We start from the raw sequence: 19,325 nt of genomic DNA on the forward strand, positions 1-19,325 counted from the left end.
GGCCTGGAGGGTCACTTTAAGGCTGCACAGAATGGCATCACAGGCCTCAGGGTTTCCACCCCTGCTGTAGATGTAAAGGTAAGTACATAAGCAAAAATGTGCACTGTGCTCCAAGTGTGTCCTGTAGCAACAAGCTGGTATTGTAGGAGATAACAGACAAGAACCAGGCTACCCTTCCCCACCGCTCTTTACCTTTGGGGGGGGGGGGGCACGCCATTCCTTTTACTTACAAAACATTGCTTGAGAAACAGCAAATGGATGAAGACAGAAACCCCGAGAACAATTTTATTATAAAAATTATGAATACAAGCAGGAGGTGCAGCAACCAACAAGGTTTTCTGTGCAGCGGTTCACACAAGAGGTGTATTACATCTTAAGAAAAAGAATCTATTAACAACAAAACAAAACCAGGAAGCTTCAGACCGTGTCCATGTGGAGTTGTTGCTCTTCAGGACTTGTTTCTTTTGGTTGGCAATGGGACTTGATTTCTGTAGAAAAAAAGTGCAGGTTAATGTACAATATAGTGAAATAATCCTCCGCCAGTCCGATCTGACGTTGAACAGTTAAGACGCTTTTCCTTCCAGCTGAGGTTCTGTCCTTGAAGAGCGCATAAGAACAGATACAGGGATGGAACGGGGTATTATGTGCAAGCCGGAGACCTCTGCGGTCGGGTTCACATGGTTTCTATCCCTGCCCATCTTATTTAAGCTGGACAGAAGAGTGCTGTTCTTGGTTCAGGGATGGAAACCTACTGTAGTCACATGAAGATCAAAGAGGCCTCGCTCACATATTACACCCCATAGTTGTGTTCCGGTTTCCATCCCGACCCAGTTTTCTGCATGGAAGACAAAAACCCAAGATGGAAGAGGCACAATGTGAAGCGGCGCTTAAGTATTTTCACTGAAACCATCCCAGGAAATGTGTATGTATATTGTAGAATATCAATTCATAGATTTACATAATTTTGTAGTATAGGAGGTGTACGAACATGGCAGCAGCCCAACTGTAGGGTGCTACCATCTCAGACATTTATGGCACATCGAAGAATATGCCGCAGTTGTCTGATGTGGGAAAATCACTGCCAGCGGCCCTATGTACTAATATACTGATACAAGGGCAGGTGTAGAACTACATCTCCCAGCATGCAGGCAGACAAACTGCAATATGGAGAAGCATTGCACAGATACAAAATACTGATGAACAACCACTTATATGCCTACCACGTATTGGGGAAGAGGGGTGGGGGGGTCGGGTGGGAGGGTGACTGCTTAGTATTATACTGGCACATAGATAAGGGATAGAAAAGGTGCCAGGCAAACTGATACGTGTGGTGCACCATGCAGCCTATTGCCACCCCCATACAATTCAGCCCGGTGGGTTGCCCTGCACCTGAACAGTGAACCACACTGCCACCCTGGGCTCCCCCAGCATTTAACCCTTTGCAATCCAATTTTGGATTCAGGGTTTTCTAGGGGGCTTTCTCCTTCTGCTATTATACAATGGCACCATCTGCTGGCTAGAGCCAGTACTGCGGTATGGGACATGCTGAAGAAGCCCCCGACAACAGAGCGGCCAGTAATCTACAATAAGAATACCCTGCCGGACGTCTTCCGACATCGGAGCTGTACAGCCTTCAAATCAGAATGTCTTTGGACATCAGACAGTGGATTGGAAAGGGTTAAAGCCAAACTGCTTGCTGCAAAAAAAACAAAACAAAAAACTGTAAATAGGAGGTAGTTAATATTTTGGCCAAAATACGGAAGCCCGCAAGCCCATGTTCAGGGTCCTTGTCCTCTGGTGGGTCCCTACACTAACATAATCTTTATTTGTCCAGTGCCAACTTATTCCGCAGCGCTTGATACATCACAAACAAATAAATTAATTTCAATGGGCATCCTGGTGATAGATGACTGTCATCTCTGGAGGTCCCGCTGAAATGGTGAAGCACATGTATGGCCACCCGCTCCATTCACCTCGTGACTCAGCCGCAGCTATGGTGTCTGCATGATGGATAAAACCTGCTCTGCCGCCAAGTTTTCTTATACGAGTTTATGCTGGGACTGAACACTGATCTACAACAAGAACATATGTAACTCTACAACAGATGTTCACACTTGCGTGGTCCTCCCTGTGTAACCATCCACAGTACAGCCCAATATCTGCTCTATATTTAAGGCAATATATTAGCAGTTTACAACCTGCAATCAGTTATGAAACTACAGCTGGAGAGAAGCAGCCTGCTAACCTGTACTATAACATTACTGTACCGGAACATCTTACACAAGACTAACATCACTGCTGTGGCTCTAGGTGTTGCTGTTTACCTTTAGGCGTGGATACTTTGTCATCTGGAGTCTCTTCCTTCCATGATGGTTCTCCATGAGATATGTCTTCCACGGAGTTCTCTACCCTTTGCCGCTGACAAGATCCATCCAGTAGAGGCTCCTTATTTTGATGTTCCCCCTTATGTGCTTCAGGCTCCTGGTCTATTCCCTCTGGCTGAGATCTCTCATGTAGCGGCTCTGCTTTACTTTGTTGTGTACTATTAGTCATTTCCTCTATAGAGTCAGGATTGTGTTGGTATTTAGTATATGATTTCTGCTCTATTCGCAGATGAGCGGGGGACGTTTCCTGTACGGGCTCTTTTTCCCGTTGCTGTGGCCTGTGAGATTTCTCCTGTTCTTTTCCTGCTTGGCTAGCTTCTCCTGGTTGTGCCGCAGTTTCCCCGCTCTGCTCTGTAAACACTTCCTTTCTTGGTTCTTGTTCGCTCTCCTTAGCTTTTGATCCAGAGTCCACATCTGTAAACTACAAAATATATTACAATATTAAATACATTAATGCTTCAGACACTACAAACAGTGAATTAGGAATGCATGAATTAGGCCCAATGTCCATGGGCGGATTTAATTTGCAAAATCTGCGCGGGTGATATGCAGTTCAAGCCGCCCAGAGAGAAGCATGGGGTGTCCAGACTTCATTAAACACCTGCGGATTTGATTTTATATGATTTGCGGGGGCCACACATGGATAATAAATCGCAGCATGCTCCATTTTATCGTGGATCTGGCTCCATTCATCTCCACGGGAGCGTAGGATCCATAAATACATTTTAATACGTTTGTGGATTTGAAGGTTAGGTTTGAAGCAATTAGGGAGGTGGGGAAAAGGCCGGGAGGTGGGCCTTCCAATTTTTTTTTTCCACGTGGATAATCCGCAGTGCATCCACGTAGGAAAAAGCCGCAATCAGTGATCTCCCACAAACAATTTTTTAAAAATCCTTTTAACGACGAGTCGCAGTCAATCTTCTGTGGATATTCGTGGACATGTGAGGCCTTAGGCACCGTTCACACTACAGTTGTGGCTTCCAATTATGACAAAAGCCACGACATTATCGAATCAGTCATACGAGGGCATCAGCAGCACCCAATGACTTCACTTTGGTGTGAAGACTAGTACTGGGTGCTGAACTGTTCTCCCGACCGTGAACACAGCCTTAACCCCTAATAGTCACATTAAAATTGGAAAGATCCTTCTCTAAACATGTTTTTATTGTAGATTTTGAAAGGTAATTAAATATATTTGGCACAAAAAAAAAAAATCACTTTAAATGCATTGTTAATCTCCAAATGACAAAACTAGTTTTAATAACAAATAAATTAATCCCCTTTGTGTTTCAAAGGTCTTAGCTCCCCCCCCCCCCCTTTTTTTTTTATTTTTACCAATGCAGCTGTATGTGATCTTGTATTTTTGCAAGAAGAGTTCTAGTTTTTTTATGGAAAAAATTTTGGGTAGATGTTGGAAAAGAAAAAGGGCTCCAACACTAGAAATTACATTAATAAACGTTGATGTGGTGTAAGTAAGGGGTAATTACTATTAGGGGAACACCAAATTTAAAGAGGTTTTATTACATTTTAGAACAAACTTTTTGTTGGAGGCCGAGCTCCCACAGGCCCTTATATATTTCCATATGCTCAGGTTTGTATGGGACAAACAAGGCACGAGTGGCCTTTTGGTATACATTTAGCAAGTTTATGCCTGTAAAAGTTTGTATAAAACTCTACAGTGAAAGTCGATGAGCAGACATTCACCTGTACGGCATACATCTGAATACAAGTGCCCAATGTCTAATCAGGGGAAAACAAACATACATTAAAAAAGGGGATCTGCACAATGTTAATGACGTACGCAGCATGCCTAGCGCAATTTCTGAATCACATGAGCTCCTACATTGAACTGAACTGCTTTTTACAGACCAGCGAGCAATACATAAACATTCATCTAAAACCCAAAGTGTTGCTTTAAGTGTGAAATGGTGTAAAACCTATCACTCAAAAGTGAGGGTTTCCTTTGAACCTCGATATACGTGGTATTTTCATTAAAAACGTATGATTTCCATGCATTAATAATAATAATAATAATAATAATAATAATCTTTATTTGTATAGCGCCAACTTATTCCGCAGCGCTTATAATGGTTTTACACAATTGTTGGGAGTAAAATGCAAGTTTATCAATTTTAGTCATAAGTGTGGAAAGTGATAAGAAAGAGGATTACAGCCAAATATAGTAACCAGATTCCAGGGCAATAGTGCCAATCTATATCTGGCCATAGCAGGAAAGAGATAAGTCAGTCAGTCTTCAACAATGCACCGAAATTTATTAATTGTGCGCCTTTTATGATTTTTGGTGGAAATCTCACCAATAGCCCCCTCTACTTTGACGTACCATATATTCCGGCGTATAAGGCGACGGGGCGTATAAGACGACCCCCCAATTGTCACCTTATACGCCGGGTATACAGTGAAGCAAAAAAAAAAAATCATTACTCACCTCCCCCGGCCTTCTGCGGCGCTGCTGCAGGATGTCGCTCCTTCCTGGTCCCCGGCAGAGCATTGCTTTCTAGACGCAGGGCTTGAAATCCCCGCCTCCAGAAAGCTAATACTGTGATTGGCTAACACACGCTGTCAGCCAATCACAGCCATTCAATGACATCATTGAATGGCTGTGATTGGCTGAAGGCACGTGTGTTTTAGGCAATCACAGCCATTCAATGACACGTGCGCCTTCAGCCAATCACAGCCATTCAATGATGTCATTGAATGGCTGTGATTGGCTGACAGCATGTGTTAGCCAATCACAGTATTAGCTTTCTGGAGGCGGGGATTTCAAGCCCTGCGTCCAGAAAGCAATGCTCTGCCGGGGACCAGGAGGGAGCGACATCCTGCAGCAGCGCCGCAGAACGCCGGGGGAGGTGAGTAATGATTTTTTTTTTTTGACACTTTCTTTTTTTTGTATTACTGGCGTATAAGACGACCCCCGACTTCAGAGCAGATTTTTCGGGGTTCAAAAGTCGTCTTATACGCCGGTATATACGGTAAAATACTATAATCATATGTGCATACGAATGAAGTAATTGTTACCATGACACTTGCATCTGACAACTAAAATGTATTGTTAGCCGTTTAGTCATTCACATTCCCTGGTGACCCCCAAGGCTCCCTCCCTTCATAGTTTTCGGTTTTGCTCTGCTTCTTTCAGTTGTGTGATATCCATGCCAGTATCAGCTCTGACAGTATCAGCCATTGTGCTCTTTGGTAGCCTGGTCTTTTGCCACGGATCTGTCCAAGAATTATTTTTCTAGTGACTTAGCTCACATTACATGGCCAAAATACATGAGTCTGGTCATCTTCCCCTCCAGTGATATATCGAGTCTTAGACGATTCAGGACTTCTCTATTTGTTACGCTCGCTCTCCAGGGCATACGCAGCAGCTTTCGCCAGCACCACAGCTCAAACGCATTAATCCTCCTATCAGCTTTCTTCGCAGTCCAGCTTTCACATCCATACATGGCTCTGGGGAGAACAATGGTTTGCACTATCCTGTGTTTAGTTGCTATACTAATATCTCTACTTTTCCAGATTTTGTCCATGTTCAGCATCATGCTTCACCCCAATGCTATCCAACATCTTATCTCTGGCATAGATTCTCCAGTCTGATCAATTTTTGAGCCAAGGCAGATGAAGTCTCGCACACATTCTATAGCCTCAATGTTGATTTTGATTTGAATTTGGCCATTTGTTGTTGTCATAATTTTAGTCTTTAAATCCAGGAAGAGGCTCATTTTTCACTTTCAGTTTTAATCTTCCATATCAGCTGGTTCAGACCTGCTTCTGTTTCTGCAAGCAGAATTTTGTCATCCGCATAACGGATATTGTTGATGTTTCTGCCACCTATTTTCACCCCAATTTCCAATCCGTCTAGGTCCATTTTCCACATGATCACTTCCGCACAAGAAGGATGAGAGAACGCAGCCCTGTTAGACACCTTTGCCGATCCCAAACCAATCTATGCCCCCACACTGTGTTCTCACAGTGGCTTCTCGATTGGTATAAAGTGATTTTATCAGCTTTACTAGAAGCGACGTTACGCCCAGCTCTTGTAGGGCGCCATCGCTTGTCATGGTCAATGCAGTAAAAGGCCTTGATGTAGTCGATAGCCTAGCCGTGTAGGAGTCATCCCTATAGGATAGGGAAAGAACTATCTTGTAACAACTTTGCCCTGAAAACCCTATGAAAGAGCTCTCAAATGATTCACAATGTATTACAACACTGTAAATTGAACAGTTATCACAAGACATTAAATGTCATGTTAATGTTCACTACATGTGTATCTGTGCAGGTCAATATCAAGACAGGTCACAGAATGTAGGATATTCCGGGTTATAACTACTATGTAGTAAAACTGATAAATAATTGTGGAAACTTACCCCTGCTAAATGTGCATTTCTTCTGTCCTCTAAAACATCCATTGCTTGCAGGTTCTCTGGCCTCTGATTTTGGGGATATCTGTGATGTGGTATATCTTCTAGTCTGTAGTAGTAGGGCGGTTGCTGCCCTCCTTCAATAACATTTCCATAAGGTGGTCCCTGTGGCACTGCAGGTGGCAGTCTATCCTGAGGTGGGTCTCGATGGTTTCTGTGTGTAAGAACATGACCAATTGTTGAACTTGCCCCATAACACGAAACCTGCAAAAACAGAAGGAAAAAAAAAAAACTAAGTAAAACGTAATAGAAAATAGTAATTCCATCTAGGCCAACATAGGAGAAGAGTGTACACCTATGCCAGCTATAGAAGAAGGTGGTGGTGTTAGGTGGCACTGTTTCCATGCATCAGTTTTCCTTGGCATTACCATTTAGGAATATTCATTTTCCTTATGGCTACATGTCAATCTGCCTTCAATGTTAGGATATGCTCACATGTGGCGGATATGCTACGGATTTTCCACAGTGGAATTAGAGATGGAAATTCCAAAGCATATTACAACAGCTAAGTGAATGGGATTTTGAGAAATCCCATTCATATATTTCTAAAACATCTGCAGTGCAAATAGACGCATAGTGCGGATTATCAGTGTGGATTTCACCTTTTCAAATCTGCTATGTGTGAACATTGCCAAAAAGTGAGTAAGGCCTCTTTCACACAAGCGTATATCGGCCCGCCGTTTTCATGGTCGACCGATATATGCTGTGATCTGATACATTGGATTTCAATGCATCAGATCACATGCCCATATTCCTGAGACGTAAAATTGCCCGGCCGGCCAATCTAGAGCCGGGCGTTTTTATGTCGGGCCCAAAAGATGGTCCTGGAACTATCTTTTGGGCCAGAATACGTTGGCTGCTGCATGGGCCCCTATGGGAGCCAATGACAGTGTCCGGAGAAGGGAGGTAGTTTAGCAATGTGACTGCTAAACTCCCTCCCTTTTCTCCCCTCCAGCTGATTCCAATGGGAGGTGACAGAGCTAAGCTAAGCTCCCACCCCTTGTCCACAGGCAGCAATGGGAGGTGGCGGGACAGGTTGGCGCTTAGACCCGCCCCTCCCATTGCAATCACATGTCGGAGAGGAGAGAGGAGGTGAGCCGGCAAGGAAAGGGATGACGGTACAGCTTTGGCGTATATGCACTGGAGGCCATGCAGTCTAATTGGGCGCACAAACATTAGATTTGTGCGCCCGTTCACGAGCTTTTACGCCCCAGATGGCAGCGTATATCGGCTGGCCGTGAAAACGGCGGTCGATATCTGCTTGTGGGAATGAAGTCTAAGGGACATTAACTTATGTCTCCAAGGTTTCAAACCTGGCTGCATTATAGCACCCTTTTGGCCAACGAGGAGAACTTCATATGAAGAATAAATAAATGTTTACTAAACCCCCTCCAAAAACGCGACTGTCTTCAACACAGTACATTTGGCTAAGTAAACATTGCTTCCTAAAGCCCCATTTACATGCAACGATTATCACCCCAAATTTGTTCAAATGAGCGAAAGGGAGCAACAATCGTTACGTGTAAACACGAAGCCATTGTGCACTATTCGCTCACTTGTCGCTTATCGACGAGTTTCAGCCTGCATAAAAGTAGTCGTTAGTTTGTTCGCTTGTCGTTATCGTTAGGTGTTAACGGCATTTAACGGGGTCAAGGTCTTTCCAATGACTTATGCTGCAGTAGACAATGGCTTTTCTTCGCACTAATTAAAAACCTCCAGCTGGAGATTCCTCGCATAAACACACTCCCACCTGAGGAAACATATACGGTGTTTACATAGCTAGTGAGGGAAATGGTGAGGATTTCAAATGATTATATTTGCGTGTAAACGCTCAACATTTGACAGCAAAAAAGTTGATAAGTCATTCGTTCAAATGACAATTGTGAATTGGGCTCAACTAGATGAGACCTAAAAAGGCAAGTTCACGCCATGGCGTTTCTATAGCAGAATATTTTATATGTACATATTTTACCCTATAAACTGAAAAACTGAAATTCACGGTGAAAAACTATAGCTTCTCCACTATATAAGGAGCATGCTGTGGGGTTTTCAAAAAAATCAACGTGTATTATACTGAGAATTCTGCCCCGGGCCTCCTTGTCCCACAGGCCCCAAAACAGTTGCATGTTCTGCCTACATTGGCAGCATGTCACTGGCTTAGGGGTAGGGGAATGGAATGCAGCTCACAGCGTCAACAATATTCTAGTTAGTATTATTTATAGTACCAGTATTTCTGGTCATTACTAATATAATATATAGTGAAGGGGATTGGAGTTGGTCAAAATATCTCTGTACAAATAGTTCAACAGCTCGCTAAGGAGACATGTCGGCTTGTTGCTTTCGCATGTGAGCTGCATGTGATTTACAAACTTCAGCAGCTCGCTGAGGAAACATGTTCACTCGTAGCTTTCGCATATCTGCTGCACGAGATGTCCAAGCTTTAGCTGCTCACCGAGGTGAAATCGTGGCTTGTCGTGTCATGTAAACTGCATTAGCTTCAGGGCAGCGTTGAATGTGGCGATAGGTTTGCACGACAGCGACAGTTTGTTTCAACACTGGACAACAGTTCACGATTAGATAAAGGCTGGACTGGTGTTTGCGGCATTAGCACTTGAGATGACATGATATCATCTTCAGGAGATGTGAAGATAGTGGTGAAGGACTATGCTTCAATGTTGTTGGTCAATATGCACTAACAGCTATGTATGTGTACATTGGTGAGGTGTCAATTATTGGACTCTCCATACAGGTGTGCAGCTGTCTCACAAACAGCTACAAACTGACAGACTGAGTACTGGTGTATCCATAGCAAGTGAGGCTGCGGTTTTTAATAACGTAAAGGACTGGTGATGACGCCATAGGCATGTGATCAGGGGCGGAGCTCAGAGACCATGTGACTGATAACATAACGGTGACATCACAGGTCGTGTGAGCATATGGCTGCTGTCAGGTACTGTTTTATATATGCTTTAGGACCTGCGATGACGTCACAGTCGTGATTAGGGGGTGGAGCATGTGAAGCACTCACACTCATGGACAAGTGGTCATTAGCACTTTAACAGTTCTAAAATAAACCCTTCTATCCCCTGTAATCTAGTAGTCCTTCACATGCCGCATGTGCATACAATCGTGATGGTAGAGAAATTTCTATGCACGTCCGATCAGTTTTCTGGCAAATCACATATTTCAATAGATCAACTGGAAATTTTGCTGATTTAGATAAGAGAATTTGCTTGGCTGAAAACAAATTGGGCATATATCTGTACATGCAAAAGTTTGTCAATATATAACTTAAAAATGAGATGAGTGAATAATGAAAAATAAAGACATACTCACCATCAGAATAGCCGCTATCAGAATAAGTACTAGCAGCTGATAGAAAACGGGGATCTCTGCCAGCAAGCCATTTAGAAACTCTCCAAGTGCTTTCCCCACATGTTTTAAGGGTTCTGTTATGAAGTCTGTGAAAGTAAGTGCCAAGGCCTGTAGAGGGAGAGCAGACCGTACCCACCAGTCAGAAATACAGCGGTAAATTTAGTGGCAATACATTAGTCTGATTAAGCTGTTCTGCCCTCTTCAGCAGCCAGGCCTTTCCTATCTTTTATTGTGTGTTTTAAAGAGGTTGTACCACAACAGATTTCTCAACTATCCACAGGAGTGAGAAAGTCTGATTGGTGGGGATCTCACCGCTGAGACCCACACCAATCCCGAGACTGAAGAACCCATGTCCCCCTCTTATTGTCAGCTCACTGCACCCACCTGCAGGTCAATGAATGGAACTGCACCAGATATGTGTGACCAACTCTCCAATGAAATGTCTCAATGTGGGGCAATGCAGTGACCCTGTTCTCAGAAATGATGGGGGTGTGCACCGCTTCAGACCTCCCAATCAGATTTCTCACCTATCCACGTCATTTGTTGTGGTGCAATTTCTTTAATGTTTAACCTCATAAAATGAATTGTCCCATGAAAGCTAGTTACAGGATAGAGTCTAACATGCTGATTGCTCAGGGTCCAACCACTGGGACCCTCCACCTCTCCTGGGAGCATCCCACAAAGGAGGTAACAGCGATCATACATGTGCAACTCCACTCCATTTATTTCTATGGAACCACTAGAGATAGTCGAGCACATGAAGTAAGTCAATGGAGTGAATGTTTACACGTGCATACACCACTGCCTTTATTTGCAGGAAGCTCCAGACTTCCATTCTCAGGATCGGTGGGGTTCCAGTGGTTGGACCTCTACTGATCACCCATTTAACCCCTATCCTGTGGATAAAAGATAACTTGTCTTGGATGTCTATGGAGGGGAGAGGTTCAGATGTAGTCCTGCTAATGAGGAGTTATTTGCTGCCCCACAGCTACTGAAATCCTATCTATACTGCTCAGTACTTCTGTATAATGTGCTTCATGATGCAATTATATGTAACAGAGCAGAATCTGCAGTTTTCTCTATGTGCATTGTATATAAAACAGCAGTCACCTCCTACCAGCTCAAGGAAGACTAAAAAGGAGCGAGAACCTTCAGGAGGGGAAAACTCAAAAGTGCCATATACAGAATATATAAAGCCAGATATAGTGCTATTCATCATGTACACACATGGCAATTAATGCTGAAATATCATCTGAAACTGCAGGTATGCTTTAAGTATCCAGGATATAAGTCATGGATTGGTACATTAAGTCACTAAGATGTAAAGTTGCACCATGGTGATCGAGCAGACAGGAACTGTGTCCATATAATCAACGTGGGAAATCAGTGTCAACCGACAGCCAGACTCCTGTCTAACAGCTGGAAAGAGGCCATTTCCAGACACATAATAGTAACCATGTAGCTCCCTCTGTCGTCCATGGACAACCCATCGCAATCTTTCTTTTTGGCCTGGGCTCTCCTCAGCAAGCTGCTCCACTCAGTGATAACTGTAGTGTTCAATCAGGAGACTACTACAGCGATCGCTCAGTGGGGCTGTGGAGCGGCTCTCTGCACGTAGGACCCCGGAGTTTCAGACTCCCTTCTTGGCACTTGCAGGACTATTGCACAAAATGTAAATCCAAAATGCCAGCTCACTGCACAAACACAACAGCGGTCGGGTGCACGGACAGGTGCAGGCACACCCTACAGCAATAGACAACAAGCTTCCGGCACTTCTGTGGATCCCAGGATAAAAACTGTATTTTATTTTGACATCATGGATAAAAACTTCTTCCAAAACAGTTTTGTTGCGCTTACATGTTTCAAACAGAGTTCTTATTCATAGCAATGAATAAGAACTCTGTTCGAAACATGTAAGTGCAAAACATTTTTTGGGAAGATTTTTTTTATCCATGATGTCAAAATAAAATACTATTTTTATCCTGGGATCCACAGAAGTGCCGGAGGTTTTGTTTTCTATTGCTGTAGCACGAAAGATTAAATTGTTTTTCATAGGGATTCTGACAATGAAAACAAAGCAAATAAAAAAGGTATGTTGGAACAGCTTTCCAGGTCTCCTACTTAGTGCTATTAGCAGCTTTGCAGGTCAAAGTACCTTTGAAGTTAAATGGCCAGGTCTTCACGGGGTTAATGGACAGTTTAAAAGGTAAAAATTACAGGGTGATCTCAGACTTTTGCGCAACTGCAGGGTAAATTCAGAATTCACCTTTGTAGGCGGGACCATGAGTGCTGGATTGATCATGAGGGATTTAAAATATTCTTCACACGGATCATTCTGGAAAGTTGAAGCTCCCTTCCACCAGTCTGTCAAAGAAGAAATTAAATTTCTATATCAGTATAATTTAATCTAAAATAGTACACTGATGTAATAGTAAATGACAAATACCTTTCCTTATGTGGATAAGCTGAATTAAACACTTACTTTTAGAAAAAAAAACAAAAACACACAAACAAAAAGCAGACAATGGGGATTCCGCGCCGCACGGAGCCCCTGTTGATCAGCTATTTTATCATTTAGATCTGAAAAACCCCTTAATGGTATTTTCACACATCGCTGATCTATTGTAGGTTGGGTTGCAGATCTGCAGCTCACTTCACCCTTTCTATTTAAAATCAACTGACAGGGTAAAATCTGCTGCAGATCTGTGACATGTGAACAACTTGAAGGGGTGAAGCTGCGCGCAAAACAAAACCAACACATGCCCTACGGTCAGAGAAGGTACGCCGATATGCGCGTAAAAAAAGCCTCGTTCATAGCACAAAAATATTGTGAAGAGCGCCGGCGGGAACTGCTGCTGCTTCCCCGCCTCCACCAATCGCCTTTTCCCTTTCTCCTGGCGAAGAAGCAGCGCTGTGTCACAGAGTTCTGGTGTTTCAGACCTCTGCTGCTCCGTTGACCGGCACTATCCCCTGCATGGTCACTGGACAAGTTAAAAATATTTTTTTCCCTCTAAAACAGGGGCGAGTCTTATAATCCCGATGTGTCCTATAATACGTTATATAGTGTTCAATTTAGTATGCTTAAAAGCTTTACTACTGAGCAGGTAATGATAGCGAGTCCCAAAACTCAATTTAGTGTTATGTATCCCGATGTGCCAAAAGACATGAGACAGGTCCCATAGAGTTAGTAACCTCATGAGCCCAGGTGAGGTGCTGTGCCTGGTGTTGTGAGGTAACAGGCGGTCTGGTGGGTATGCTTTTCCCATATCCCATAAAATCTAAAGACCGCTGCACTGACCTGCGGGGCAGGAGCGTGGGGTCTACTGCACCGACCATGGACCTGATGTCTACTGGAGGAGTCTGTTCGCACGAACTGTTGTAGCGAGATGCCGCTGGTCGTGATCATTACACATCCTTTGTGGACACTGTTCTGTCCATTTTGAATGTTAATGCCTTAAAATGATGTATTACCAGTACACATCAGCCTATACGACTGAAGCAGACAGCTGATGGACACCAGATCATCAGACTGTATCAACACCCGACTCAGAAATATGTGAGGGAATTGAGAAGGGTCATCAGAAGCCTATCTGTGGGCGCCACAAAGCTTTTGGACTTGATACCGGAGAACCCAAGAGTTGGTGTACTCTACATGCTTCCCAAACGACACAAAGCTGGCAACCCAGGGAGGCCAATTATCTTAGGTGTGGGAACCCTCAATGAAAAAATCTCAGGATGGGTAGAAGGAGTCCTCAAACCACTGGTGAGGAATATAAGTAGCTACTTGCAGGACACCACGGACCTACTAAACAAACTGTCAACCGTAGGTCCCCTCCCCGATGGCGCCATATTGGCCACCATGGATATGGAGTCCTTATATTCCAACATCCCACATGAAGACAGACTGACCGCCTGCCAGGCGCACCTTGAGACTAACTGTGTTGCCTCTTAAACAGCGTTACAACTCACGAAATCCATCCTCAAACAATTATTTCTCCTTTGGCAAAGATATTCCTACAACTCACCGGAACCGCCATGGGCAGTAAAATGGCAAAACTGTGCTGGGGCAGGAGGCCAGAAAATCACTCTCAAACCACTGGCCTACTTCCACTACATCGATGACATAATCATCTGGACCAACACCAAGAACTAAAAAAATTCCATGATTGAATCAATGTATTTCACCCCACCATAAACCTTACATTAATCTACTCACATACCGAAGTAAACTTTAAAAATCTGAAACTCAGTTCAGACATCCCTATATAGAAAATCGATGGATGCTCCCACATACCTCAGATGGGACAGTTTCCACCCTTGTCCCATGACTTTTGGCAAGTCTGTGTAAAATGAAGTTTACTGTATGATCTGTGAAGGGCTCAGCCCCTTCAAAAGGAATTATACTAAATCAATCAATTGAAAAATGAAAAGAAAAGCAAAAAGTGTATTTGCTACTTTGCTGTATATGTTATTCATGTATAGGATAACAATGTGTTCACTGAACATCTGGCTATTGTCTCACCGATCAGACTATCGGACCAGCTCATCTTCTCCCCACAGCTACGAAACTTATGCATTTTTGCCAGTTCAGCCTGCCGTTCCGCAAAAGCAACCTGAAAAATAGGAGGAAACCATATTAAAGGAGATGTCTCGAGGAAGCAGTGAATTTTTTTTTTTGCCTAGTCGCCCTAATTAAACATACATTACTAATTACCCCTGTAAATTACTTTCCTAGCTGGTTTCTACTTACCGTTCCAGCGTTTCAGCAACTTATAAAACTTTTTCCCAAGATGGCCGCCAGCTCTTTTCGCATCGCTTGCTGTAGCCCGACGTGCGCGCTCCCGAGACGCTACCAGCTGTGTCTCCATGGCAACCAGACGCCCCGCAGCCGCCGACCGGACCCCAGGAATGAACATGGCCGACCTGTCACCCACCGCCAGGCAGCAGGTAACCGGCGCAGCCCCCCCCCCCCCCCATCACAGCGGCAGCCCCCCCAGCCTAGCGACAGCCCCCCCCGGCCCAGCGCTAGTTCCCCCGGCGCAGCGGCAGCCCCCCCCCAGGCGCAGCCCGGCGCAGCGGCAGCCCCCCCGACCCATCACTTACCGGGACAGCTGGACGGTGGGACAACTGGGCGGCTTCTCCGGACAGCTCGGCAGCTCTGCACCTTCCTCTAACAGAGGAAGGTACAGAATGGCCGCTCCAGCGCGCTCCCGAGCAGTGACAGCTCGTCTGCGCATGCGCAGAAGAGCTGTAGCGGGGAGCACACTGAAGCGGCTTGTGCTGAATGGAGAAGACCGGACTGCGCAAGCGCGTCTAAAAAAGCAAGCTGCCGGCGAATTTAGACGGAACCATGGAGACGAGGACGCTAGCAACGGAGCAGGTAAGTGAATAACTTCTGTATGGCTCATATTTAATGCACAATGTACATTACAAAGTGCATTAATATGGCCATACGGAAGTGTATAACCCCACTTTGTTTCGCGAGACCACCCCTTTAAATACCACCACTTGCCATGACTGGGCTTCTGTTGTATGGCTATTGATGCATATCCTCACATTTTGAAAATTCAGTAGCCTACATAGCATCCTAGCACTCAGGTGTATTCTCCACTAGAAGCACTGTAGTAGTATTGACACTGTAGAAGCGTCTTAGTGCTCCGGTGTATTCTCCCCTAGAAGCACTGTACTATACAGCATCCTAGTATTCTGGTGTATTCTTCCCTTGTAGCACTGCACTATACAGCATCTTAGTGCTTCGGTGTATTCTTCCCTTGCAGCACTGCACTATACAGCATCCTAGTGCTTCGGTGTAATCTCTCCTAGAACTATTGCACTATACAGCATCCTAGTACTCCGGTGTAATCTCTCCTAGAACTATTGCACTATACAGCATCCTAGTACTCTGGTGTAATCTCCCCTAGAAGTATTGCACTATACAGCATCCTAGTACTCCGGTGTATTCTCCCCTAGAAGTATTGCACTATACAGCATCTCAGTATTCCGATGTATTCTTCCCTTGCAGCACTGCACTATACAGCATCCTAGTACTCCGGTGTAATCTCCACTAGAAGCACTGTAGTAGTATCAACACTGTAGAAGCATCTTAGTGCTCCGGTGTATTCTCCCCTAGAAGCACTGCACTATACAGCATCCTAGTATTCTGGTGTATTCTTCCCTTGTAGCACTGCACTATACAGCATTTTAGTGCTTCGGTGTAATCTCCCCTAGAAGCTCTGCACTATACAGCATCCTAGCACTCCGGTGTAATCTCCCCTAGAAGTATTTCACTATACAGCATCTTAGTACTCCGGTGTATTCTCCCTAGAAGTATTGCACTATACAGCATCTTAGTACTCCGGTGTAATCTCCCCTAGAAGTATTTCACTATACAGCATCTTAGTACTCCGGTGTATTCTTCCCTTGCAGCACTGCACTATACAGCATCCTAGTACTCCGGTGTAATCTCCCCTAGAAGTATTGCACTATACAGCATCCTAGTACTCCGGTGTAATCTCCCCTAGAAGTATTGCACTATACAGCATCCTAGTACTCCGGTGTATTCTCCCCTAGAAGTATTGCACTATACAGCATCTCGGTATTCCGATGTATTCTTCCCTTGCAGCACTGCACTATACAGCATCCTAGTACTCCAGTGTAATCTCCACTAGAAGCACTGTAGTAGTATCAACACTGTAGAAGCATCTTAGTGCTCTGGTGTATTCTCCCCTAGAAGCACTGCACTATACAGCATCCTAGTATTCTGGTGTATTCTTCCCTTGTAGCACTGCACTATACAGCATTTTAGTGCTTCGGTGTAATCTCCCCTAGAAGCTCTGCACTATACAGCATCCTAGTACTCCGGTGTAATCTCCCCTAGAAGTATTTCACTATACAGCATCCTAGTACTCCGGTGTAATCTCCCCTAGAAGTATTTCATTATACAGCATCTTAGTACTCCGGTGTATTCTTCCCTTGCAGCACTGCACTATACAGCATCCTAGTACTCCGGTGTATTCTTCCCTTGCAGCTCTGCACTATACAGCATCCTAGTACTCCGGTGTAATCTCCCCTAGAAGTATTGCACTATACAGCATCTTAGTGCTCCAGTGTATTCTCCCCTAGAAGCACTATACAGCATCCTAATACTCCTCAGTAATCTCTCCTAGAAGCACTGCACTATACAGCATCTTAGTACTCCTATGTAATCTCCCCTAGAAGTATTTCACTATACAGCATCTTAGTACTCCGCTGTATTCTCCCCTAGAAGCACTGCACTATGTAGAACAAAATGTATGAAAAAAAGTGGTTGCAGACACAATCCTTTTTCTTAAAGAGGCATGAGACATTAAGCTTGATTTCTGTTTTTATTAAAATAATCCTGCATACAATAGATGCGTTTCAGGGCCGTTGCGCCCCTTCCTCAGTATTTTAGCTGGGGACACAGCCAGCATTGGTGTGTTCTCTTTACAGAGGAGTGCTCCACTCTGTGGCAGCTCTATTACAGCCAGAACATAGTAGGGTATAGCCTTCTCCTGGGACTATGAAAAAGATTACATGTAATGGATTTGCCTAGGCAGCCTTACAATGAGCCATATGAAGGGACACCCTAGGTCTAGTGGTCAAGTGTGGTAGGCTACGCTGATCATTCTGCTTTTCTGGCCAATGAAAAAGTCTGACAGGAACAGAAACTATGTAACAGACCAAGGAGGTCTCTGTCTCACATATTCTTTCTCGTGGCGCCATCTAGGTTTTATCCCCATACAATTTTCTACACGGAGAATAGAACCAGCATTGAATGTGGGAAACGTGATGTGAAAGTACCCTTTTTTTAAAAAAAAATACCAACTTAGCATCTGATACAACTTGCAAGAATTTTTTTTGATAATTCATCTAAATTGTGCCTGTAGTACTTTATGAACTACACGGTACAGCATCATCATATGAACAACAATTTCTTTAATCTTGGTAAGAATTTGTAAAGAACCTTGAAGTAGCATTATTTTACTTGAAGCAAATTTGTATATTAAATATGAAGTGTAAGCATTAAAGGCTATAGAAACATTTGTGTTTGAAAAAAAAAGCAACATGCACATCTTACCAAGTCCCTGTAGAAAAAAAAAACGCACCAATCTGTTTTTTTACATTGAGCTTTTCTTTAGATGCATTTAGAAAGCCTCATTAGTTGGTTTGCAGGCTATCCTATTTTCTAATTTCTGGCTGAGGTGTGTTCCTTGCAGTGATCAGCTGGTCCCTTTCATGAATGCACAAAAGCTGAGCTTACCCTGCGCCCCTCCTTTTACAGAGACTGTGTAGCATAACCACACCTACTCAATACTACACAGCTATCTCTTATAGCTGCTGATTAGAGCAGAAAAAAAAATACCCATTAATAGTAAATGCTCTCTGTCCTCCTGATCTCTTCCACCACTCCGTAGCACTGTTATACAGCTCTCTGTAAAAATAAAATAAAAAAATGCAAAGCTGTATATAACCGTTAAAGGTGCTCAGTTCATTAAAATGACTCTCAGGTTCTCTATGCTACACTAAGGGGCAGCAGCAAAAAGGACAAATTGCCACAAGAGGGCGTAGCTTGGAGATATTTAGTGTTTTCGCATTCCATTCTCTACATTCTAGGATTTTGTTGTTTCTCCATGTAAAAATGCTGCTGAGCTTTCGACATCTTTAGTAGAACCCCCCACAAATGAGACAGAGCATAGTCTCTGTAAAAGGTGGTGAAAGCATCAAGAAAGTCTTCCGTTACAGATAAAGGGTAGAAGCAGGCAGTAATCTCTTCTATCCCTTGTTATTCCAATTGCAACAAGCTTTCCAGTCATGACATATTACATGCATCCCTGGCAGTAAAAGGGTTACATTACATTACAGTGTAGCACATATGCTGTAAACAAGCCCCCTCCCGCTTTCATGCTTACCTTGTATAGGTACATCCAGTTCCAAGCCACGCTGATAATAAAACTTACTATACAGAGTCTCTTTAGCTGTGTAAACCATCCAATACGTGACCACAGCTCTGTGGCTAGGATTGATACGATGCAGGCGATGCACAGGAGAATCTGTAGAAAATCAACATACTGGCAGCTGACATATCTGAATTTGTTACCTTAACACAGCT

General features: G+C 43.9%; 1 protein-coding gene across 2 annotated transcripts in view; it reads right to left on the reverse strand.

Annotated features, from left to right (window-relative positions):
* Positions 1-271: 271 nt before the first annotated feature.
* Positions 272-19,325, reverse strand: part of CLCC1 (chloride channel CLIC like 1) — a 51,281-nt gene continuing 32,227 nt past the window's right edge. The window contains exons 6-13 of one of the 2 annotated variants that reach the window (XM_066597163.1): positions 19,126-19,266; positions 14,718-14,808; positions 12,462-12,559; positions 10,157-10,303; positions 6,767-7,024; positions 2,325-2,805; positions 1,596-1,696; positions 272-488 (exon numbers count right to left, since the gene is read on the reverse strand). In XM_066597163.1, the coding sequence (XP_066453260.1) occupies positions 351-488; positions 1,596-1,696; positions 2,325-2,805; positions 6,767-7,024; positions 10,157-10,303; positions 12,462-12,559; positions 14,718-14,808; positions 19,126-19,266 (1,455 nt within the window). In that variant the 3' untranslated portion in view covers positions 272-350. The remainder of the gene's footprint in view (positions 489-1,595; positions 1,697-2,324; positions 2,806-6,766; positions 7,025-10,156; positions 10,304-12,461; positions 12,560-14,717; positions 14,809-19,125; positions 19,267-19,325) is intronic. The other variant, XM_066597164.1, reaches the window with a different exon arrangement.

This window comes from Eleutherodactylus coqui, chromosome 3, assembly GCF_035609145.1.
Source record: "Eleutherodactylus coqui strain aEleCoq1 chromosome 3, aEleCoq1.hap1, whole genome shotgun sequence".
NCBI lineage: Eukaryota > Metazoa > Chordata > Amphibia > Anura > Eleutherodactylidae > Eleutherodactylus > Eleutherodactylus coqui.